Below are 22,563 nucleotides of genomic sequence, written 5' to 3' on the forward strand. Positions count from 1 at the left end.
CAGAATGCAGTGTTTTACAGTTATGGTATATTACTGTTGCAATGGATAATGTTATTTTACGGTGTAAAGTTTTCATTTTTTTACAGTTATCTTTTAGTGTATGATCGTACGCTACATTTCATTGACGTCTCAGACTTTTATGATGGGCGGCCCCCCAAAATAATCACAAAAAAAATGCAACCTAACTATCATAAGTATAGAAGCAATATCTTGCTTTGAAGCAAATATTGCTTTGAAAAATATTTCAACTCATAATTCTTAACAAAAAATATAAAAGATAAAAGTTTTAGTTTAATGATTTCAGCAAGCCATTTTTGACTGTCCAAAAATTCAAACCAATGTGATTCAGCCTTTTTTATTTATTTTTTTCAATCTTTCAAATCCACTGATGTGGGCTGATCTTGTCGTCATGGCAACAGCCTTTTGCAAGCAGCCAGCTCTCTCTCTCTCTCTTTTGCTCCATCCTTGCCTTTTCTCCCTTTTTCCCCCTTTTCCCTTCAGCTTGTCCCCACTTTTTCTCTTTCTCTCCTTCGCTTCCTGTTGCTGTTTTGTTCCTTTTGGCCAGCCTCATTCTCGATTGATCTAGCTCTCTATGGTCGTCATTGGCCCGTCCTTGTTGAATTGTTGCTCACGCCCTCCTGTCTGAACAAAGGGCGGGTTATGCTACTATGCTAATAATGCTACACACATAGGCAGGCACACAGAGCCCTTTCAGCCCCGCTAGTGGGGTCAGCATCCATAATGTGTCAGTGCAATCAGCTCTTGGCTTAGTAACAGGGTCACAATGCTGATTGCCCACACACACTCACACACACACTTTCATATGCAAACAAAGACCAAGTCTCAGCTGTAGGGGTGTGGCCTTCTTTCTCATCTGTATTTATGCATTTTATTCAGCCACAATTCCCCTGTGAGCATTTGACCGTGAATGTGTTTAAACCAAGATGATCATGCAGCGACGTGATGCTAATTAGCTTAGCTTGAGCTCCAGACAAAATGAGCCACATTGACATGCAAGCAGCATCCTCAAATCTCAAAGCTCACTGGCTGGTTAAAGATGATGTCATCACTCTCCTGATTGGCTCTTCGGGTGCTGGGAAGGAGGGGGCACGGTGCGCAGCAAAGTGCGAGGGAGTGATGGAGCAGGAGACGAGGGGGGATGGAGCGGGAGAGTAATTGAGAGAGAAGATGCCGACCAGCTTTTGGGTGGTGGTTTCTGCGAACTGTGGTACCTGCCTTGCCGATCCGTCTGGGGATATTTTGTCACCGTGAGAACCACTGTCATGTGAGAGGCAACTAGGGCGTTGCCTCGGATACGAGAGAGAGCCACGCCCGCCTTCAGGCATGAGGCGTCTCATCTGCAAACGCATCTGTGACTGTGAGTGTCTTCTCAAGATGTACCTGTTTGAAATGTTGCTGGTGTCTCAAATGAACGTTGACATCTGAATACGTGCAGAAATTGGGTGTCACCCAGGTGCCGTGGAGATTTGGGTGTTTTTAGTAGCTGGTAGATGAAACGAAAGACCATTTGTGTTCTTCAAGCCTTGCTCTTTACTGGAAGCGCCCAATCTGTTCTTGCGTGTGGGTGGCTGTGTGGAGTATTTGAGTTTTGAAGGCATTTCTCTTTGTGTGCGAGTGATTAACGGTGCCTATACTTCCTGTTTTTGCTTTTTAGTGATTGATAGGCCCCTAATAGGTCCTGGTTCTGGGCTGGTCATTGATTACTTAAGCTGATATTGTGGTGGGGAGGAAATCAGACCTGTACTTGCCATACTTGATGATATAATCCAAAGACCTATTGGGTTTCAGAGGAAATGGAATTGTTTGTTGATATATTCTGACAGATTTCCTTTTTACTGAACCAACTGCATTGGAACGAGAATTTGAGACTATGCAAGTTGGCACAGAAATAGGTGGTTTTTGCTTATCTTTGTGCAGTAAGTCTAATCTGGAGCAAAATTTGTGTGGAGTCTATTATTATGCTGCCTGCATGTCTTGACTTTGATAACCAATTGATTCATCTTCTCGTTGCTTCTCTCAGATCGTAGTTTTGACGATGATGACTCTGTGGATGGAAGCAGGCCGTCATCGGCTCAGGCTGCGTTCAAAGTACCCAAAGTCCCCAAGAAACCTGCAGACTCTGCCAGCAGTTCCAGACGACCCAGTGCCACTGCCAAGACAGGTGAGACACGTGTGAGATTGCATTCATATATCCTGAACTTTAAAAAGTTTAAATTCAAAATATTCCACTAATCACTGATGACAGACCCAATTAGTCTGTGCTGTCAGGAAGGTATTATAAGCTTATGGGCTGGGCGTTATGCCTAAAAAAAAGAAAAAGAAAAGAAAAGAAAAAGCAATGTTATGGTGTGAATAATTGTATATATATGCAGGGCTTGACATTAACACCTGCCAAATGCAGGTGGATTTCAGCAGTGGCATGTAACGCAGTCACTCCTACTGGCCACTTTGGCGGGTAGAATTTATTCATAATTTATAATTTTTTTTAATTGTAGTCTTTTAAAAAGGCACCTGAAATAATAAACTAAGTGCAATGCAGTGTTGTCAAAAATATAGATTTTTTGAAACATATTGATACTGAAATATCCGAAACGCTTCCAATATTATTTTCTGCAGAATAGATACACAATTCCAGCTGCTCTTTCTCACTCTCTCATCTCTCTGACAGCAAGTTGACACACAAACCAGCCTCCCTTCACTCACTTGTTTCATTCGCTCCGAATGAATATTGTTGGTGTGACAGGCTTGAATTTCGGCGTGGTATTGTGCATAATTTTACTCATTTTGTCATCACACCCAAAGTGCGTGCACATAAAGCTGTCTCTCAGTACTAAATTTAGTTCTTTTTCACTGTTTATTGCGCTTAAACAGTCAAATACACACAAAATAATGTCAAAATGCCAGTCTTGGCGAGGATTCGCGTAAACACCGTCAGTTGTGTTTAGTGAATGTAAATGGTTGAGAAAGGAAATACATGTATAATCGATAATTGTGTCAGGTCTTAAAGTGACAGCAGCCTAATATACCTGCTGCCAAATTATGAGATAATATAAAAAAAATCTAATATGGCAGTTGTATTGATGTCAAAGTTGTGGCCAGTAAAAATGCTGAGTGGCTGTAACTTTGGAAAAACACTAGCCACAGTGGCTGGTGAGCAAAAAATTAATGTCAGGCCCTGGTCATATGTATTGGTTGGAAATGAAATGAAAAATGGTTTATTTATTAAATAACCATGTGGTAAATCCTATTTTAGACCATCCAGTGAATTAAATAATTCACAAATGAAAGGTACTTTGTTATTTGGAACTTGATCGACACAAACTAAAATATTTTCTGATATCAAATGATTCAGGCTGGCATCAGGGCAAAAGCAGCTTCACGTTACATAACAGTTAGAACAAAGGACTCAACTAATATTATAAAATGGATCATTCTGCTCTTAAATTTTGGTTTGGTGAGTGACATTCAAAGCAGTTGTAAAATAGTGGATATACAAACACTTGTACCTGTTCATCAGTTAAATTCTACAGCAAGTTGCGATATTGCTTGGTAGCCTTAAATTTATTGAGCTTTGCATTATGATTAATAACTTAATCAGTTTTTCTCTGTCTTGACTTGTTTGGGACACATTCTGCTTTATTTTTTATTACTCTACTTTTTATGTTTTTGCATTGTTTATGTACAAAATACCTACTATTAGTTTAGACGCTATTTTTGTGCAGTCATAAAAAGAATCTCTTATCATGTACTGTCTTACCACCCAGTTCTACAAGCTTGAATATCATTGAAGGAAAGTTAGAAAAGAGGCTCTTAAGAGGAAAGAAGTTGAGAAATGATGAGTATTTAGTTTGTTTATTATTTCAATGCAAGTTAGAGCTGCACGATTAATCGTTAAAAGGTCGCAACCTCGATTCAAACACCCATGCGATATTATTGTCAATTATTCTGTCTGTTAAACCTTTGACAAAATCACACCGGAACATTCAAATCTGCATTTGTGCTTCCGCTTAGCCAGAGAAAGCAGTTGTCATGTGAAGGTATGAAAACGGCTTCACAAACAATCTTTTCAACCACACAGTATCATTATTTCTGTTAACAAGTATTCATATTATAACAGAAGAACTAGGATAAAAGTTTATAGGTCAGTATAAACACTGATTCCTACGGAAGCGATCAAAATAGAGAAAAACACCTTTTGAAAGTAACTTGGCGCTTCAAAAATTGATTGTATCGATTACATCGTTATGCCAGTAGGTGGCGACAAGTGACTGTTAAAAATGTATTTGTCATTGAGTCATTCATTCAAGAGATTCATTCAAAAATGCTGATTTATCCAATAATGAAACACGTTAAGTATTTATGAGTGAGTCATTGAATCATTCATTCAAACCATTTTTAAGTAGTTTCTTTGTACATAGACTGCAGCAATTAACCTTTTTCCAGAACCTCTAGTGAATTACTTGTTATTTTGTTTAGTTGTCTGTTCAGAATCATGTGAGAATCAGTTTGAAACAAAAAATCATGATCCAGAATCATGCAGCTCTAATGCAACACTACTAGCACACATATATAATTCATGTAATTTGTATAGCTGCATGCAGTGATGCTTTTACAGAATGAGAAGTTTGCACAATTACCTTTTTTTGGTTTGTATAAGCAGTTCACAATAGATTGACATTTCTGCTGAGGCTCATACAGAGCTTTTGGGTTTTAAAAAAGGTCCACCCAAAATGGGGTTTCCTGAAGGCTGACTGACAGCTCGCTGATGCTGATGTGTTTATTAGACTCTCATCAGTTCCTCCCCCCTGTTGGGAGTTCTTACAGGCCACACCCCCTCATGATTGATCATTCAGTTACAGGAAGACAGACAGGAAGCCCATTAGGATTGAGAGCTTTTAATGTGTCGGATGAGTTTCCTCCCTCCTGTAATAGGTTGCAAAGGGCTATTTCACTGAATTTGGTATACATTTTAAAATATAATGTGGTTTACAACTTCCTCCCCCACCTATTTCTATCACACATAAACATAATACATAATCACATGCTTAGTACACAAAGAATACCCTCCCTTTTGCCTAGTATAACAACAATTGCCATAGTAACACCTCATTGTGCTCAGTTTCTATGGTAGCGGCTGGAACTGTCAGTTGTCTCCTAGCGTGATTGAGATTAGAAAGGTCTCAAACATCATTAGGCAGATGCATCCTAAACTTCATAGTTGTCTTGAGTTTGTGTTTTAATGGATGTCGATCATGTGTGTTTCAGGAGCCTCTAAGGAAGTGGCAGGAGCTGTGGATGAGGAGGATTTTATCAAAGCGTTCACAGACGTCCCCACGGTTCAGGTGAGACACACACACTTGCATGTAAATGAGGAAAGTGTTACTGAATTCCCTCAGAACCTAGTTACAAATCCACCTGTGGCTTTCATAACATTCACGTTATGATGTTTGATCAAAGGCTTGGAAGTGTTTGATCTAAAACTCAAGTCTCTCTGCTTGCATAGATCTACTCCTCACGGGACCTGGAGGATAATCTGAACAAGATCCGTGAGGTTCTATCTGACGATAAACACGACTGGGACCATAGAACAAGTGCGGTGAGTTCAACATGCACGATTTAAATACTCATGCAGGCAATTTTGTCGAAGTTACGCTTGTTGATATGACAGTTGCCTTGGACTTGGACACGGACACCTGGTGGTGTGGATGCAGCATTGTGCAAAACCATGTTTTCAGTTACTAATGCCACTGTTTAAAAATGCACTATTTACAGTCAGCCATAATTAATTGATCAAGTGAACTAACATGACCAGTCGAAGTCAGCTCGACTGGTCATGTGATCTCAACATGGTTGCTGATTCGATTCGGTATTCGTAATAGGTATGTGTGCGCTGAGGCTCCGACTTCCTTCACTCTAAAATCTTTTCCAGTTCAGTCCGTCAAAGTCAGGTGCGATTAAAAACATGAACATGCCGAAGAGCCGCTTTTATAGTAGAAAATTAATTTGTACGTCTGATGAAACAAGACACTGACACTGTTTTTCATGTTTAATATGGTAAAGCTGCTTGATTTTAAGCATTCTGTTGTATAAAGTGCTATATAAATAAACATGACATGACTTTAGTAGAGTGCTGAATTGCACAGAGCTTGTGCAAACATATCTACGTTGCTATGATCGGATGCTTTTTATGCTAAAAAATGCTTGCTGTTTTCCAAATTTTGTGTTTTTGTTACTGAGAGGAAAGCTTGCAGCACATATTTACATATTCATCTAACCATCTCTCTGAGCGGTGTGTGCGGTGTCAGATGTTCGCTTACAGTATATCGTTGGACACGTATTTCAAACTTAGTTTTACCCCTAAGCGAAGAATGAAAAAGAACTTCGCTGAGAGCATATCAGGGTTTCAACTCTTTCCCCGCCATTGACCAAATTACCATCTTTTTGTGTTTTCACTGTTATACAGTAGGGGGGCGCTATTACGCATATTTTGAATGAGTACAGAACCTGTGGATCAAAACACAGCCCAAAAAACAGCAGAAACAAGCAATAAAAGCGTTTCTTATGCTATCTGCTATCATAAAAATAAACTAGCTTGTAGGTTTAAAATTCTAAATATGGCACATTTAATGTTCAACAACAAATATTTTATCAAAATGTATATTTTATTCAAATTTATTGCACTCCTATTCTTTTGCATTCGTTTGGCGTGCTGCGGCGCTCGTTCACTGAAGTCTGTGAAGTTTAACGGAGACTCGCTTGCATAAGGCTCGTCCACTCCTGACAGCAAAATGCACGACCTTTTAACATTTACAGATGGAGAATATACCTGTTATGCACTGAGGGAAAACGCCACATTTCATAAGTACATAAGTATCCGTCAGAGCATCTGACGGCGTAAGCTGTGTTGAACTATACGCCTTAACTATGTCTTACAAGTTATTTTGAAGCATGTCTCAAGTTTAGGACAAATTGGATTATGCACTTCCCTGCAGCAGCTCACTGCTGTCCACTATTTTTCAGATGCACTCATAATATCAATCTACTGTGTATCGACATAAACTGTATTGTATAAAATTATACCAATATATACATTTTTGAAATTTATAGTTACTGTCATAACTTGTTTTCATGACAATTTAATATATATATTAAATAATTAAGACATTACTAACAGGTAAAGTAAATATAATTGAATATATAAGCTAATATAGTGCATATATTTAGTGAAATGCTCATTTCTCTAGTGAACTAACAGGCTTTGGACACTAAATGACTTGCCTGTGATGAATGTAATGCTACGTGAGAGATTATTCTCAAGCTGTTTTTTTGACGTTGTGCGGTTGAAACACTAGTTGAGAGATTACACGTATATCTATCTGTCTGTTCTTCTTCTTCTGCGCTTTTCCCTGTTGTGGCAGTTAGCAAACAGCGCCCCCTTCTGGATTGGATGGTGGACCACCTATATTCGTAGTCTTACTGTATGCACCGTGACATTTCGGGACGAATACATGTCCTTTTACACCCCTAAAGTCAATACTGTAGGGGTGGGGTTTAAGCAGACTAAATGGTTGGAGAAGTCCTGCATTAGTCACCAGAGAGAAGTCTGTTGTTTTACCAGAAGACTGAGTTATGACATTTTGATTGAACATTAGACCACAATAAAAAAATTGAAACACATGCATGAATGAATCATTCATTAACAATGCATTCACAAAAGTACATAGGATGAATTTTCATTTCATGCCGACTTAAAATCACCACGTCTCCATATTTCATTTAAAAGTGGCTGAACTTGTTTGCTGAATAATTATTTGGCGAAATGTGGTAGTAATAGTGTTTCCCGTGAGAATCTGTCCACATTCAAGAAGAGATGCATTGGGATGCACTAGACCTAGAGTTTTCTTTGTGACCATACATAGGGTTTGTTTACACTTTTTTTTTTAAATAAACTCTCTTCAACATGTATTTGTGAAAACGTAAGGAGTTTCCTGGCTTTTATGTAGTTTTCCCTATGCATTTCCATTCATTTGTGACAAACCCTCTTTGATGTGGTCTTGTTTTCCCCTCCCTCTCCCTCCACAGCTGAAGAAAATCCGATCTCTGCTGGTTGCCGGGGCAACAGACTACGATTGTTTCTACCAGCACCTGCGCCTATTGGATGGCTCATTTAAGCTTTCGGCAAAAGACCTGCGCTCTCAGGTGGTGCGGGAGGCTTGCATCACGGTGGCGTAAGTGTCTGATTGACATCTTGAACAATGTTAAGCTAAGCAAGTATTATTGAGATTTGTTTTCCATCAACTGCTTAATTAGTGGCTGGAGATGAGTCGACAAGCTATTAGAGCGAAGCAATTCCTATTTTCAGTCTACTGAATTTTGATTTGTGTGTTCTTGCAGTTGTTTTGTGTTCATTGTAAAGAGCACCAATTTATTGTGTTTGTACAGGTATCTTTCCACACTATTAGGGAATAAGTTTGATCATGGAGCAGAGGGAATCGTTCCAGTGCTCTTCAATCTCATCCCTAACTGTGCCAAAGTGATGGCTACATCTGGAACAGCAGCTATACGCATCATCATACGGGTGAGAAACGGTGGTGTGCAGGAGTTCATTCTGTTTGATTGCACTGTGTCTGTGTATTTTGACTGTTTGTTTTTGTATTTTCAGCACACTCATGTCCCACGACTAATTCCTCTCATCGCTAGTAACTGCACGTCAAAGTCTGTGGCCGTCCGGAGGTGAGATGTTAAAACTGCTTCTACACACTATAGCTGAACACGGCAAGAATATTAGGTAACACTAATTTATAGTGTCCTTTTTACATGCTACAGTTATGTAAATTATGCATAATTATGTGCAACTAACCCTAAACCCATCCCTAATCCTAACTTTATAGTAAGTACATATAGTTAATTAATATTGCTCAGTACTTAAATATAGAATTACACTGTAACAAGGACACTTTAAAATAGTGTAACCGAATATTATATATTTGTTTTCTATCGATCGTTCTTTCGTTCGTTCTTTCGTTCGTTCTATCTATTGTTCGTTCTTTCATTCTATCGTTCTTTCATTCGTTCTTTCATTTGTTCTATCTATCTATCTGTTGTTCTATCTGTTGTTCTTTCATTCGTTCTATCTTTAGTTCGTTCTTCCTATCTATTGTCCTATCTATTGTCCTATCGTTCGTTTGTTCTGTCTATCGTTCTATCTATCGTTTGTTCTATCTATCATTCGTTCTTTCGTTCATTCTACCATTCGTTTGTACTATCATTCTATCTGTCGTTCGTTCGTTCTTTCGTTTGTTCGTTTGTACTATCGTTCTCTCTATCCATCATTCTATCTATCTGTCATTCTATCATTCTATCTGCCGTTCTATTTATCTATCACAATTTGGACAAAACAAGTGTTAAAGGATTAGTCCACTTTTAAATAAACTTTTCCTGATAATTTACTTACCCCCATGTCATCCAAGATGTTCATGTCTGTCTTTCTTCAGTCGAAAAGAAATTAAAGTTTTTGATGAAAACATTCCAGGATTTTTTTTTTTTTTTTTTTTTTATACATATAGTGGACTTCAATGGGCACCAAACAGTTGAAGGTCAAAATTAGTTTCAGTGCAGCTTCAAATTGTTCTACACGATCCCAGATGAGAAATAAGGGTCTTATCTAGTGAAATCATCCCTCATTTTCTGAAAAAAAAAAATTGAAAAGTTTTAACCATAATCATAACCTAATTTTGACCTTCAACTGTTTGGTGCCCATTGAAGTCTACTATATGGAAAAAAAATCCTGGAATTTTTCATCAAAAACTTTAATTTCTTTTCGACTGAAGAAAGAAAGACATGGACATCTTGGATGACATGGGGGTGAGTAAATTATCAGGAAAAGTTTATTTAAAAGTGGACTAATCCTTTAATGTAGACATTTAATACAAGAAGTAAAACTCAGTAAAAACATAATCTATAATCTTTTTTTCCAGTGATTGTTTCTGACTACTTGCTTAAATTATTTATATGTACAAATAGAGCAAAAAAAAATGTTTTTCCTTTTTTTTTTTTTTTTTTTTTTTTTTTTTTTTTTTTTTTGAAATTTGTTACTAAACATTATAAAATGTGTCCCGGTACAGCGTAAATCCCTTGAGAGTGATGACAAACCAATATCTAAACCAGTGTTCGGCTCGATTAATTGATATGGCCAGTTTGAAAGAACTGATTCGTGGAAACTCTTTAGACAATAAGGATAAAACCAGACACCCTATTAAAAATAACTGTCTCAACACGTTTATGCTTGCGATGAGTCAGGAATTTAGTCTGCTGGTGCAGTCTTTAAGAGCATAACTGGCTAAATAAATAAATAAGCATCTTAAGATGTTATTTAATTTTATATTTCAGCAGTCTTCATGAATATATTTTGTAACTATTCAGTTTATCTCCCAACCCTCTTGAGCACTTACCAAGTTTACAGACCTGTGTGAGTTCATCACTGAATTCTCTTTCTTCCTCTCTCCATCTGACAGGCGCTGTTATGAGTTCTTGGATCTTCTGCTGCAGGAATGGCAGACTCACTCTCTGGAGAGGTACCACCACAGCACAGGCTAAACTAGTGCCTACTGGTGTTGAAAGGCCAGCACTGCACAACATGACCTCTCTTTCCTCTGTGTCTCAGGCATGCGGCGGTGTTGGTGGAGAGTATTAAAAAGGGAATCAGAGATGCAGACTCAGAGGCTCGAGTCGAGGCCAGGAAGTGAGTGGTGTCCTCAAATTACTTCATGTATTTTGCTGTTTCCTGTTGTGTTTTATATTTATGTTGCTCTCTCTCAGGGCATACTGTGGGTTGCGGGCTCATTTCCCCGGGGAGGCGGAGTCTCTGTATAACTCATTAGAACCGTCCTATCAGAAGACGCTTCAGCCGCATCTAAAGAGTTCGGGCAGCGTGGCGTCCCTCCCGCAGTCGGATCGCTCGTCCTCCAGCTCGCAAGAAAGCCTTAAGTAAGAATATCTCACTCACCCGCGTCCGACTACACCAGTAAACAATGAAATTGAATAAGAGCTCTGTATTTTTTCTCTTTTCTTTTTCAGTCGGCCGCTGTCAAAGTGGTCAGCTGCTCCAGGCAGAGGTGAGATCCTCAGTGTGTGTGTGTTCATGTTGGAATATGTGTATTGGTAATTGACGCCTGTCATGTTCTTTCATCACTCACTATTTTGGTTAAAGTGTATATAAATGCATTAGGAATATTTTAAGGCCTGACAAATAGGCTAAACACCTTTTTGCCTTTACTAGATCACATAAAATGCTTTTTAAAAGTACTTATTTATTTTATTTAATAGGGACAGTGTGTGTTAATGAACAAACATTGATAATACATGGATGTAAACACACCGGATTGTAGCCAAAGGCTAATTTCCATCCGTTGTCCCCAGGACACTTATATTCCATATAGTTTAAACATTTCATGCATAATTATCAAAATGCTGTATAGGTTTGGGTGTGAGACTGCAGGATGTTAACTTTCCAAAGTATAAGTACCCATGTAAGTCATGTTTTCATAGCAGGGTTTGTTATTGTTAACTAAAACTATTGAAGTCATTTTTGTTAATTGAAATAAAGTTGAAATAATAAAATATCATTATTAGATGGGGAAACTTAAAGGTGCTATTGAGGATGTTTTGTTTTATAAATTTTTGCAATATTACTTGAAACTGTCTTTACTAACTGATAAAAGACTATTTATTAGGTGCACTGAAAGGTAATAATATCAATATACATCATCTGTGCACAAGGTAGGGCCTTAAAAACATCAGCCAATCATTTGTGTGATCATCACGTAAACGATTGGCCCTCTGGCTTGTCAATCACTGCCATTACATTCCTTGTGAGAGACGTGCGCGGATTGGCCCTCTTGGCCAACCATGGCAGTGATTGACAAGCCAGAGGGCCAATCGTTTATGCGATGATCACACAAACGATTGGCTGATGTTTTTAAGGCCCTACCTCGTGCACAGATGATGTATATTGATATTATTCCTTTCAGTGCACCTAATAAATAGTCAGTTAGTAAAGACAGTTTCAAGTAATATTGCAAAAATGTATAAAACAAAACATCCTCTGTAGCACCTTTTAAACTCAAAAATCTTTTATTTAATCTTTTAAATTAAAATTAGAAATGAAGTACTGAAATGACTAAAACTGAAATAAAATAAATTAAAGCTAATTAGGAATAATAAAAATATAACATTTACTAAAACTAAAATTTAAATGAAAACTGGACAATATAAAAATAATTTTAATAATAAAATATAAAACAAAATTTTATAAAAATATAAAGATTTTTTTGTTTTTAGTTGCCATGACCTTCCATGCTTCATTTAAAAATGTATATGCATGTAAAACACATTGTATTTGTTTGTTTTTTTTGTTACTTTAGTGCCTGCGAGTTCAAAATCATCAGGATCTCCAGGCTCATTACAGCGTTCCCGCAGTGATGTGGATGTTAATGCAGCCGCCGGTGCTAAAGTCAGACACAGCGGACAGGCTGGAGGGGCCGGCCGAGTAACGGCAGGCCTGACCCCCGGATCATACGCATCTCTCGGTAGGAGCCACATAAAGTTCATGCACAGTTTTATCAATGCTTGAACAGACAGAAGAGGTCACACTCTCCTCATACGCAATAGAAACTGATGTGAAGAATTGTCTTAAAGTGTAACTTAAACTCTTGTATTGTTACAATATTGGTAGTATATGTAAATGAACAATGTTTATTCGTTCTCAGTGTTATCTGGACAGAGAGATTGTCAGCAAAAGACTTTTGACAGCTCTAAAGCTTTCATGAAAACTAGAGTTCCCTGTCGCGGTGTTCTCTTCATATTTACGATTCTTTGCAGCCTTTAGCCACTTCCTACAACACGCTGGATCCTTCACTGGAAACCGAAAATAAACATTTACTCTTTGAATTCTTGCACCCTGGAAGAATACAAGTTGACACCATTATGACAAAGTTTGCTAAGAAGTATTTCCTACTAAAGCAAGGCGGTATTTGACTCTGGTCAAGCCTATCCAGTAGAAGCAGACTGGGAGTGGCCTTGGTTGACAACATGCCCAGTGCATTATGGGTGTTGAAGTTTTCCTACCTATTTGCTAAAAGGGAAGACAACAGCCTTTTTTCTGTTTTCTCTAGTCAGGTATCAACGATTTCACTTTTTTTGCCTTTCTACTGCATAGGCAGCCAAGTTTCATCGAAATCCCTTTTTGCGAGCAGTAAATTACCCCTTTAATTCTTAAAGGTTACATGTGTGTGTCTGTGCGGTTGTTGACGTGTGTTTGTGTTTTTTGTTCTAACTGGTTTGCTGTGCTCCTCTCTCTCTTCTTTGGCTTAAGATGATGCCTCTGATAAAGATGGTAAGATCATCTGCCGTTTGCTCATCCCTTCTTCATCTTCTCCTTTTCTTACTTGCCCCTTCCCCTTTCTATTGGCCTTCCTTCCTGCTCATATAGCTCATGCTTTCCTACTGTAAGACTCTGAATCGTTGATCAGGATTTTGATGATTTTTATATATGTGTATCTGATCTATATTTAATTATGCTAGGAAGAAAGTTGCTTTTTGTTGTAGTCATTTCAATGCTTTGTAGGTATAATAGGGAAACCCGATCCTCTCACGCATAGTGGGTGGAGCTCATTGTGTGTGATGTAGTGCTGCTGCTGTCTGCTGGTGGCGTGTGGTATTGCAAGAATATGACTCATCTGCTTTTCAGCTTGTGGTTGTGCCAAGTTGAATTGCTTTATTAAAAATCTCCCGTACTGATCTGAAGCTCTCCTCTTATTCTGTCCATTCTGTCCCATCGTCTTTCCTGTAACGCAATCATTAATAAGTTACCTCAATCACAGGACTGGCCAGTGGGTGGTTGTGGAGGGCCAGCGAGACACTCTGGAAATCTCTTTGATTTATTATTCAGTTGTTGATGTGTTATGATTTGGTCTGATGATTTACAGCATGTTTGTTGCTCTCCAGGGCGACTACGGACTAAGCAGACTTTATCAACAGCAGCTAGTATGGGCAGCAGTCAGGTCGACTCGAGAGGGCGGACCAGATCAAAGATGGCATCTCAGTCACAACGTAAGTACCTACAATGTTCATACTCATTCAACGTCTGCACAAATATTCTAGATGAATATTATATACATTTACTCATACGTCTTATGTTGTCATTTTGCTCTCGCACCTTAAACCGTATCAATGTAACACAGCTCTCATGTAAATTAGTAGTCAGTAAATGTCTGCCAATAGAGGAATGTACTGAGTGCAAACTCACAAAAATGATCCATACACTAATTTTATACTTAGTCATTGCTGTTATGCAGTACGTTTGAACACAAGCATTTTAATTTTTTTGAAGTTACAATTTAAGAAGGTATTTCTGTGAAAGGCTATACCAGAATTTCAGCTCAGACACTTACACTTTGACTATTTAAATAAAATATATATTATGTATATATACAAAGTTGTTTATTTATACATGTATTTTTAATATTTAGGAAGTACTATAAAAAATATTTAATTTTATTGCTTATCAAGGCTGCAAAAAAACAAGAAACAAAAACAATAATAAATGTTATTACAATTTAAAATAATGTTTTAAAATATACTTAAATAGAAATGTATTCCTGTAATTTATATCTGGTGTTCAAGAAATATTTATCATTATCAATGCAGAAAACAGTTTAATATTTTTGTGGAATCCGATAAAGGATTTTTCAGAATTCTTTGATTTAATTGAAAGTTCAAAAGAACAGCGTTTTATTTTAAAATCTTTTGTAACGTTCTAAATATATTTACTGTCGCTTTTGATCAATTTAAAGCATCCTTGCTGAATAAAAGCATTAAAGGGTTAGTTCACCCAAAAATGAAATTTCTGTCATTAATTACTCACCCTCATGTCTTTCGAAACCCGCAAGACCTTCGTTCATCTTCGGAACACAAATTAAGATATTTTTGATGAAATCCAAGAGTTTTTTTATGCTTAATAGTAAGCAACAAAATTACCACATTCAAGGCCCAGAAAAGTAGGCGTTCTGACATAGAACATGGAAGCGCTGAATGTAAATAGTGTAGGAGAATGACGCAGAAGAGAAGAAATTGTTGAATAAAGTCATTATTTTTGTTTTGTTTTTGCACACAAAAAGTATTCTCGTCACTTCATAACATTAAAGTTGAACCACTGTAGTCACGTTGACTGTTTTAACAATGTTTTTACTACTTTTCTGCACCTTGGATTTAGTCATTTCGTTGTTTAAGGATAAAAAAAAACCCTCGGATTTCATCAAAATATCTTAATTTGTGTTCCGAAGATGAACAAAAGTCTTACGGGTTTGGAAAATTAATGACACAAATTTAATTTTTGGGCGAATTAACCCTTTGATTAATTTTTACAAAATGACCCAGTGCTTGTGCTTATTTTATACACGACATAAGCATGTGGTGAAACATGACTGTAAACAGTCTTCCCTCATACCACGTGCTGTAACACACATTGTCATCTGCATGCCAGTGTGTATGTGAGAGATTATCAGGAGTCATCCTGCTCTAAGGATGTAACCCACAGCTCCTCCAACTGTTTCTGTGCCTCTAGGTTCCGACGATTCTGATTGCACGCCAGGTACCCTCGTCTGACATGTGGGCGAGTGTGTTTAGTCCATGCAAACGTGTGTGTGTGTGTGAGCGTGCGTGCGTGAGCGAACGAATGTTTGTATGTCCCTTGTGTGGCCTGCATGCTGTGTGGTCTTCACTTGGGTGTGACGGTATCAGTCCATTTCTGCCTGCAGGCGTGTAGAAACACAAACTCTCAGACACATCGGTTTAGCAGTGTATGTTGGGCGGCCTAGGCTGCCTAAACATTTTGAGAGTGTTGATGGAACTAAAGCAGTGGCAAACACAACCATGATGTTTTTCATCTTTTGTGTGCCTTCATGGTGGTGTCGTGAAGTAACGTCAGTTGCAACGCTGTCGCAGGGCTTCTTAAATCTATGTGCGCGTCTCATACCGATGTTTTCATTTGCAGGCTTTATTCATTTGTACGATGTGTGTGTCAAAACAACACATTGACAGCATGTTGTGTTACCCCATAATGCATTTGTATACGTTTAATATGCTGTTCCTCCTCCCACTCAATGGGTCTCTTGGACCCATCCCCGCTCCCTAATCCTTCCCCCTCATTGGCTCAGGATCACAGTCTGCTACCCCTGTTGGTGGTAAGATTTTCAACGTATTTCACCTGTCATTTATTCACTTAGTCCAGTCACTCCCATCCTGTGGGCCTCCACTAGTATTACATCTTCCCTTGTCCTGATTCACGGAAAAACATGGGTTTTACCATCAGCCCCCACTCTCTTCACTGCATGGAGGGTGTGTCGCTTGGCTCACTTTGGATGGTGTTTTTTTTTTTTTCCTCTTTCTCTCTTTTCAAACCTGTGAATAACTTGAACCTTACATTAAGGCTGGGCGGTATGACGTTATATGGTGTTCGTTTATACCGTTTCTGCTTTTGCTGTGAATCTGCTACACAGATTCCTCTATATCTAGGGTGCGATTTTAAAAATAAATTTCAAAGTGGAGGCTTTGTTTTAACTCATGTTTATGTAATATGAAGCTGTTTCAGTTCAGGTTCTTTCATCTGTCATGAATCATCTTACCTTTTTTGGTTTGAGATGCATTTACTATGAAAGCATGTAAGCCTCTAAATGATGATAAAATAGATATTAGTTCATAGTTGTGTAACATTTTAAAATATATTTGCTTTAATTTCCATCAACAATAACTATTGTCAGATTTATACCATTAACAAGATTTAAGAATTTGGTCATATCGCCCACCCCTACTTTACATGTCACTGTGTGGGGAAATTTAAAGATTTGGTAATTGGTGTGTCAAAGTGCAGCGTGAGCATGTTCATTTGTGTTTGTGTAGTCTCTGTAGTCATAGAAACATTTTCACTTGTTCACTAGGTAAACCTCATTCTTCCCTTTTGGTCTTGACACAATCAGAATCACAGCACTAGCACTTTTATGTCAAACTGTCATCTGTTTCTGTGATTGGTATTGTGGTGTGAATTATTGATGTCTGGATAAACAACAAAAATTTCAGCATAGCTATGAGGATAAGTTGTTGGTGATGTTTGGGTTTGGCTTTGGTGGACAGTAAAGTAATTTTTGCTGTTTATTACATAACTGTTTGTGTTTGTGTATTCATATAAAAACAGTTATTGTTAGGCTGAAGTACATTTTCAGTGGTCTGTCAGTCTCACGGTTCTTTTTTCATTTTCTGTATATTTGCAGCGGGTTCTCGCTCGGGTTCCCCAGGCCGTGTTTTGGCTAGTACAGCTCTGAGCACGCTCAGTACGGGAGCTCAGCGTGTGAGTGCTGCTCCGGGCTCCCACCGCCGCAGCCGGATCCCACGCAGTCAAGGCTGCAGTCGAGACTCCAGCCCCACCCGTCTGTCTGTTGGTAAGAACTGGTTTCTGTCTCTGACCGTGATGATCTCCTCAGTTATGTTTTCTCTCTGATAAATAAAAGATCTTCTTTATCAACGAGTGTCCATTTGAATCTGTTGGCACATAAGTGTTGCAATTGGCCCCAAGACTTCTGTAGGTCTTCACATAAAGGGGTGACTTTAAGTTCTTACCAAAACTGAAATGTTTTCTTTCAATCAAAGCTCCTTCAAACATCAGCCACATCTACAATGGATCGAAAGGAGGTATGATTTTTTTTTTGTTTTTTTTTTGCCTTGGTTTCCGCCAGCCATCCCATAATGATAATCCTTCTGCCTGTCTGAGCTGGGGCTGACATCCTAATGGTGTTTCATGCTGGAGGTTGTGCTGTGTTGCGTGTAACACGCTGCTTTGAGAAAGCGGAACATGCCGTCTCATTAACCTGCTGGGTCTTCCCTTGTTAAACCCCACAGCTTGGTGCTGATCTTTGCAAAATGAATGAATGAATAAAGTCCATCTCATGAATGCAGATGAACGTTGAACACTGGTTAAGAGACAGGATATAAAAGCAAACATCCAGACTAGCCACCTCCCACATAATAACATTCACCCTTTTATTCCTAATCTTTTAATTGTTCTTCCTGTCAGTGAATGTCTGCTCATTTCTTATCTTTTCCTGTAATCTGTGCATGGACTCTAGAAAATAATTCAAATATTGATGTTTTTTTGTTGTCTTCCTGCTTATTTTAATGTGAGGTTCCTCAGGGCTCTGTATTGGGCCCTCTTTTTTCCTCAAAGTTCATTGTCATTTCATTGCTTAACAATACTCTGTGTAATTGTTACAGCTATTCCGTCTATATTTCTCCTACTTTGTTTGTCTGTTATACTCTCCAATGTCTCTGTTCTTCTTTATCTTTTTTCTCTCTCCTCTTTTCTTGGTGTTTTCTTGGGGGTGGGTCAGCGAGGGGTAGTCGTATACCACGGCCTAGCGTGAGTCAGGGCTGCAGTCGTGAGGCCAGTCGAGAGAGCAGCAGAGACACCAGCCCTGTGCGCTCCTTCACGCCACTCGGTGAGTAACCACGGCAACCATTTCATCTACCAGGACCAATCAGCTTCGACACAGCAAGGGACCTAAACGATTAGACAAGAACATGTTATGTTGAAACATCAAGTGATTTGCTTCATTTGAAACTGGAAGTCAAGCTTTTGCACATTTGCACTTTTTGCTCTCTGCTGGACTCTGTTTGCTTTAAACTTTTTGCAGCTGACAAACACAAGTGTTTGTATAGCAATGCAGCAGCAATGCTGGCACACATTGCGTTAAGAATATCTTTGGGGTTAAAAATCCCCACATGGTTCAGCTTGATCAGGAAGCAGTTTTCTCCTGGCCTTTTTCTTTTTTTCCCCGCCTCATCTACTGATGGATGCTGACACAAGTTTCATCTGAGATGGTCCATAAATGCAGCACACCAGAGAAAAATAATCTTAATTGTAAAACCTCAGACAGGAATCATTAGGAATAACCTTAATAGTCAACATGAAATTAAAAAAAAAAATTTAAATTTAAAAATTTACTTTTTAATGCACATTCCTCATTAATACCTGCCATACTTTTATCTCTTGTTGCATATTCTGTTTTGCACAAAAATGTCATTAAAGGAATAGTTCACTCAAAAAATGAAAATTATCCCATAATTTACCCACCTTCAAGCCATCCTAGGTGTATATGACTTTCTTTTTTCAGCCAAACACAATCAGAGTTATATTATAAAATATCCTGGCTCTTCCAAGCTTTATAATGGGAGTGAATGGTACATTAAAAAAATGCATCCATCCATCATAAAAGTAATCCATACAGCTCCACGGGGTTAAAGGTGCTAAAGAGGATGTTTTGTTTTATACATTTTTGCAATATTACTTGAAACTGTCTTTGCTAACTGATAAAAGACTATTTATTAGGTGCACTGAAAGTAATAATATTAATATACATCATCTGTGCACGAGGTAGGGCCTTAAAAACATCAGCCAATCGGCCCTCTGGCTTGTCAATCACTGCCGTGACGTTCCTTGTGAGAGACGAGCGCGGCTGCGCGCTCCAGTAACTTTCCACACTCTACAGGCGCCTGCATGCAATGTTTTTGTCAGGAGACAGGAGTAACAACTGCAGATTATGAGTTACCTGCGGTGAGTCCGACATAATGAATCCACTAACACGACACAGCGAATGCCGGTGGTAAACACTCGTGTTCCAATACTCCTGCACGAGTTTTGGGAGGTGTTCCTTTGAAATGAGCTGTGAAGGAGGGGGGCTGTTCTTATGCATGCGCTCATTTCAAAAACTCAGTAACAGTCTTTGGATTCTCAGTCGACGAAAAAATCCTCTCTATCACCTTTAATGGAGGCCTTCTGAAGTGAAGCAATGTGTTTTTGTAAAGAAAAATATCCATATTTATAACTTTATAAACTATAATCACTAGCTTCCGGTAACGTAACGGCCATACACAAGTCTAGTTCCGGTGGAAGAGTGACCTCTGACCCGATGGATGATGTATTGAGGAACGAGGAAGCGCAAAGGATAGAGCAAAACAAAACACCGTTCTCGAATTAGAAGTCTAAAATGAGAATGTTTAAAGAGAAATATCGGAAACCTACCTGATTTTGCTTCAGAAGGCCTTTATTAACCCCCTGGAGCCGTATGGATTACTTTTATGATGGATGGATGCACTTTTTGGACTTTAAAATCTAAGGTACCATTCACTCCCATTATAAAGCTTTGAAGAACCAGGATATTTTATTATATAACTCTGATTGTGTTTGGCTGAAAGATGAAAGTCATATACACCTAGGATGGCTTGAGGGTGAATAAATTATGGGATAATTTAATTTTTGGGTGAACTATTCCTTTAAAGAAGAAAAATGGTTTGTGAATGCCATTTCTTGTTGACAATTACATAAGTTTATAGTACAGTTACATAAATATGTGCAACCTTTCTGACAAATGGCCATAGTCCTCAGTGTGCCAAAACTTTGTAATGCTACTTTGTACATACTTAAATCAGAGATCATGTATTTTTTTGTTTGTTTGTTTTTTGATAATCAACATTTTCACTTCACATTTATTTTGAGTGGCTCAAAGTGGATAAGAATATTTAAGATAGACTGTTCACTTCCAGTGATATTTTTAATGTTAGGTATGACGCATTTAAAAAGGTTTTTTTGAGGGGTAACTGATTCCTGCTGTTATGCAGAACTGGACTAATATCCTTCAGCACTGACACTTGAAGTGTGTGAATGTGTGTGTCACAGCAAGGCATGTGTGTGTGGTTGGTGATGGCACATTCTCACATTACTGCTAATTGGGAGTTTCTCTGGTGAGCTCTAACACTGGCCTGGTTATTTACGCGTGTGCGCTTGTTTGCATTCTTGTGTGTGTGTGTTGCAGCATCCCGGCATTATTCGCGCTCAACTGGTGCTCTTCATGCCCCAGATGCCTTCGGGGCAGCAGGTGAACTGTCACCCCAGCGGCACAGGACTCTTTTCAAAACTTTTTTTTTTTTGTCATTGTCACTTTTTGAATTTTAGTTTTTCATCTCATCCTTCTGCTTCTTTCAGTTTAGCCTCCATCGGACCTGCATGCTAAGTTTAGTTTTAGTCATAACAACTGTTCCTCCCATCAATAACAACCATAGATTCGCGTGGAACATCTTTCACAGTGTCACTTATTATTTTTCCTGAATTTAACCAGTTTTTTCCGTGTGTCCTTGTTTTTTGAATTGTTTTTTGTTGTTGTTGGTTGGGCATTTGTGGTTATTTTTCATAAATGTTTTATATTGTGATAATTTGTTTTTGGTTCTCTAGTCTCAATGTCTTATTGTTGAATTATTTTAATTGATTGCACAATATTGATGAGATCACTGCATGCGTTTTTTGTTTGGACATATTGGTGTTTTATTTGTATTTATGCTTATGTGTGTGTGTAAAATATATGATGTGTGTTGTAGGTTCTGGGTTGGGTATGTCTCAGTCCAGTCGTCTCTCATCTTCAGTTAGTGCCATGAGAGTGCTGAACACAGGATCAGATGTGGAGGAAGCCCTGGCCGATGCTCTGGTAAATATATATATATATATATATATATATATATATATATATATATATATATATATATATATATATATATATATATATATATATATATATATATATATATACAGTCACACACAGAAACTCTGCTTACACCTCACTCATACATAAGTTTACACGCCCTTTTTATCAGACATTTGCATACCCAGAATCTCAAGTTTAGCCATTTAAAAAAGATACATCATTGTTTTGTTTATATAGCATTCAAAAGTTTGAGTTGAGTAAGGTTTTTGTTTTTAAAAGAGATTATTACCTTTATTCAGCAAGGATATTAATAGTGCTGTCAAACAATTAATCACGATTAGGGATGTGCAACGATTAATCACGATTAATCGTTTGCAAAATAAAAGTCTGTGTTTACGTAATATGTGTGTGTTCTGTGTATAATAATTATGTATATATAAATACAGACACATACATTTAAATATTAAATAAAAATGTTAGATTTATATATAAAATATATTTATGTAATATGAAATGTATATAAATATATTTATTTATTTAAACATGCATATATTTCTTAAATTTATACATGTATGTGTGTGTATTTATATATACATAATTGATTATACACAGAACACACGCATATATTACGTAAACACAGACTTTTATTTTGCAAACGATTAATCGCGATTAATCGCATCCAAAATAAAAGTTTGTTTACATAATATATGTGTGTGTATTGTGTATATTTATTATGTATATATAAATACACACACTCATGTATTTAACTAATATATATTATATTTATATATAAAATATTAATATTTACATAAAATTATATATGTAAATCTCATATATATATATATATATATATATATATATATATATATATATATATATATATATATATATATATATAGTACACACACATATATTATGTAAACACAAACTTTTATTTTGGATGTAATTAATCATTTGACAG

At 37.6% G+C, this 22,563-nt stretch overlaps 1 protein-coding gene across 50 annotated transcripts in view; it reads left to right on the forward strand.

Annotated features, from left to right (window-relative positions):
* clasp2 (cytoplasmic linker associated protein 2) overlaps positions 1-22,563 on the forward strand; it is a 64,744-nt gene that overhangs the window by 24,766 nt on the left and 17,415 nt on the right. For 13 of the 50 annotated variants that reach the window (XM_048201653.1, XM_048201655.1, XM_048201654.1 and 10 more), the window contains exons 8-27: positions 2,042-2,182; positions 5,287-5,363; positions 5,525-5,617; positions 8,104-8,249; positions 8,464-8,599; positions 8,684-8,754; positions 10,536-10,595; positions 10,685-10,762; positions 10,840-11,007; positions 11,098-11,135; positions 12,444-12,608; positions 13,394-13,414; positions 14,026-14,130; positions 15,644-15,670; positions 16,236-16,262; positions 17,346-17,513; positions 17,722-17,763; positions 18,459-18,566; positions 20,940-21,002; positions 21,499-21,605. In XM_048201653.1, the coding sequence (XP_048057610.1) occupies positions 2,042-2,182; positions 5,287-5,363; positions 5,525-5,617; positions 8,104-8,249; positions 8,464-8,599; positions 8,684-8,754; positions 10,536-10,595; positions 10,685-10,762; positions 10,840-11,007; positions 11,098-11,135; positions 12,444-12,608; positions 13,394-13,414; positions 14,026-14,130; positions 15,644-15,670; positions 16,236-16,262; positions 17,346-17,513; positions 17,722-17,763; positions 18,459-18,566; positions 20,940-21,002; positions 21,499-21,605 (1,841 nt within the window). Of the gene's footprint in view, positions 1-1,167; positions 1,379-2,041; positions 2,183-5,286; positions 5,364-5,524; positions 5,618-8,103; positions 8,250-8,463; positions 8,600-8,683; positions 8,755-10,535; positions 10,596-10,684; positions 10,763-10,839; positions 11,008-11,097; positions 11,136-12,443; positions 12,609-13,393; positions 13,415-14,025; positions 14,131-15,643; positions 15,671-16,235; positions 16,263-17,345; positions 17,514-17,721; positions 17,764-18,458; positions 18,567-20,939; positions 21,003-21,498; positions 21,606-22,563 lie in introns of those variants that run through there. The other 37 variants (XM_048201677.1, XM_048201681.1, XM_048201684.1 and 34 more) reach the window with 21 other exon arrangements.

Source organism: Megalobrama amblycephala, linkage group LG9, assembly GCF_018812025.1.
Source record: "Megalobrama amblycephala isolate DHTTF-2021 linkage group LG9, ASM1881202v1, whole genome shotgun sequence".
NCBI lineage: Eukaryota > Metazoa > Chordata > Actinopteri > Cypriniformes > Xenocyprididae > Megalobrama > Megalobrama amblycephala.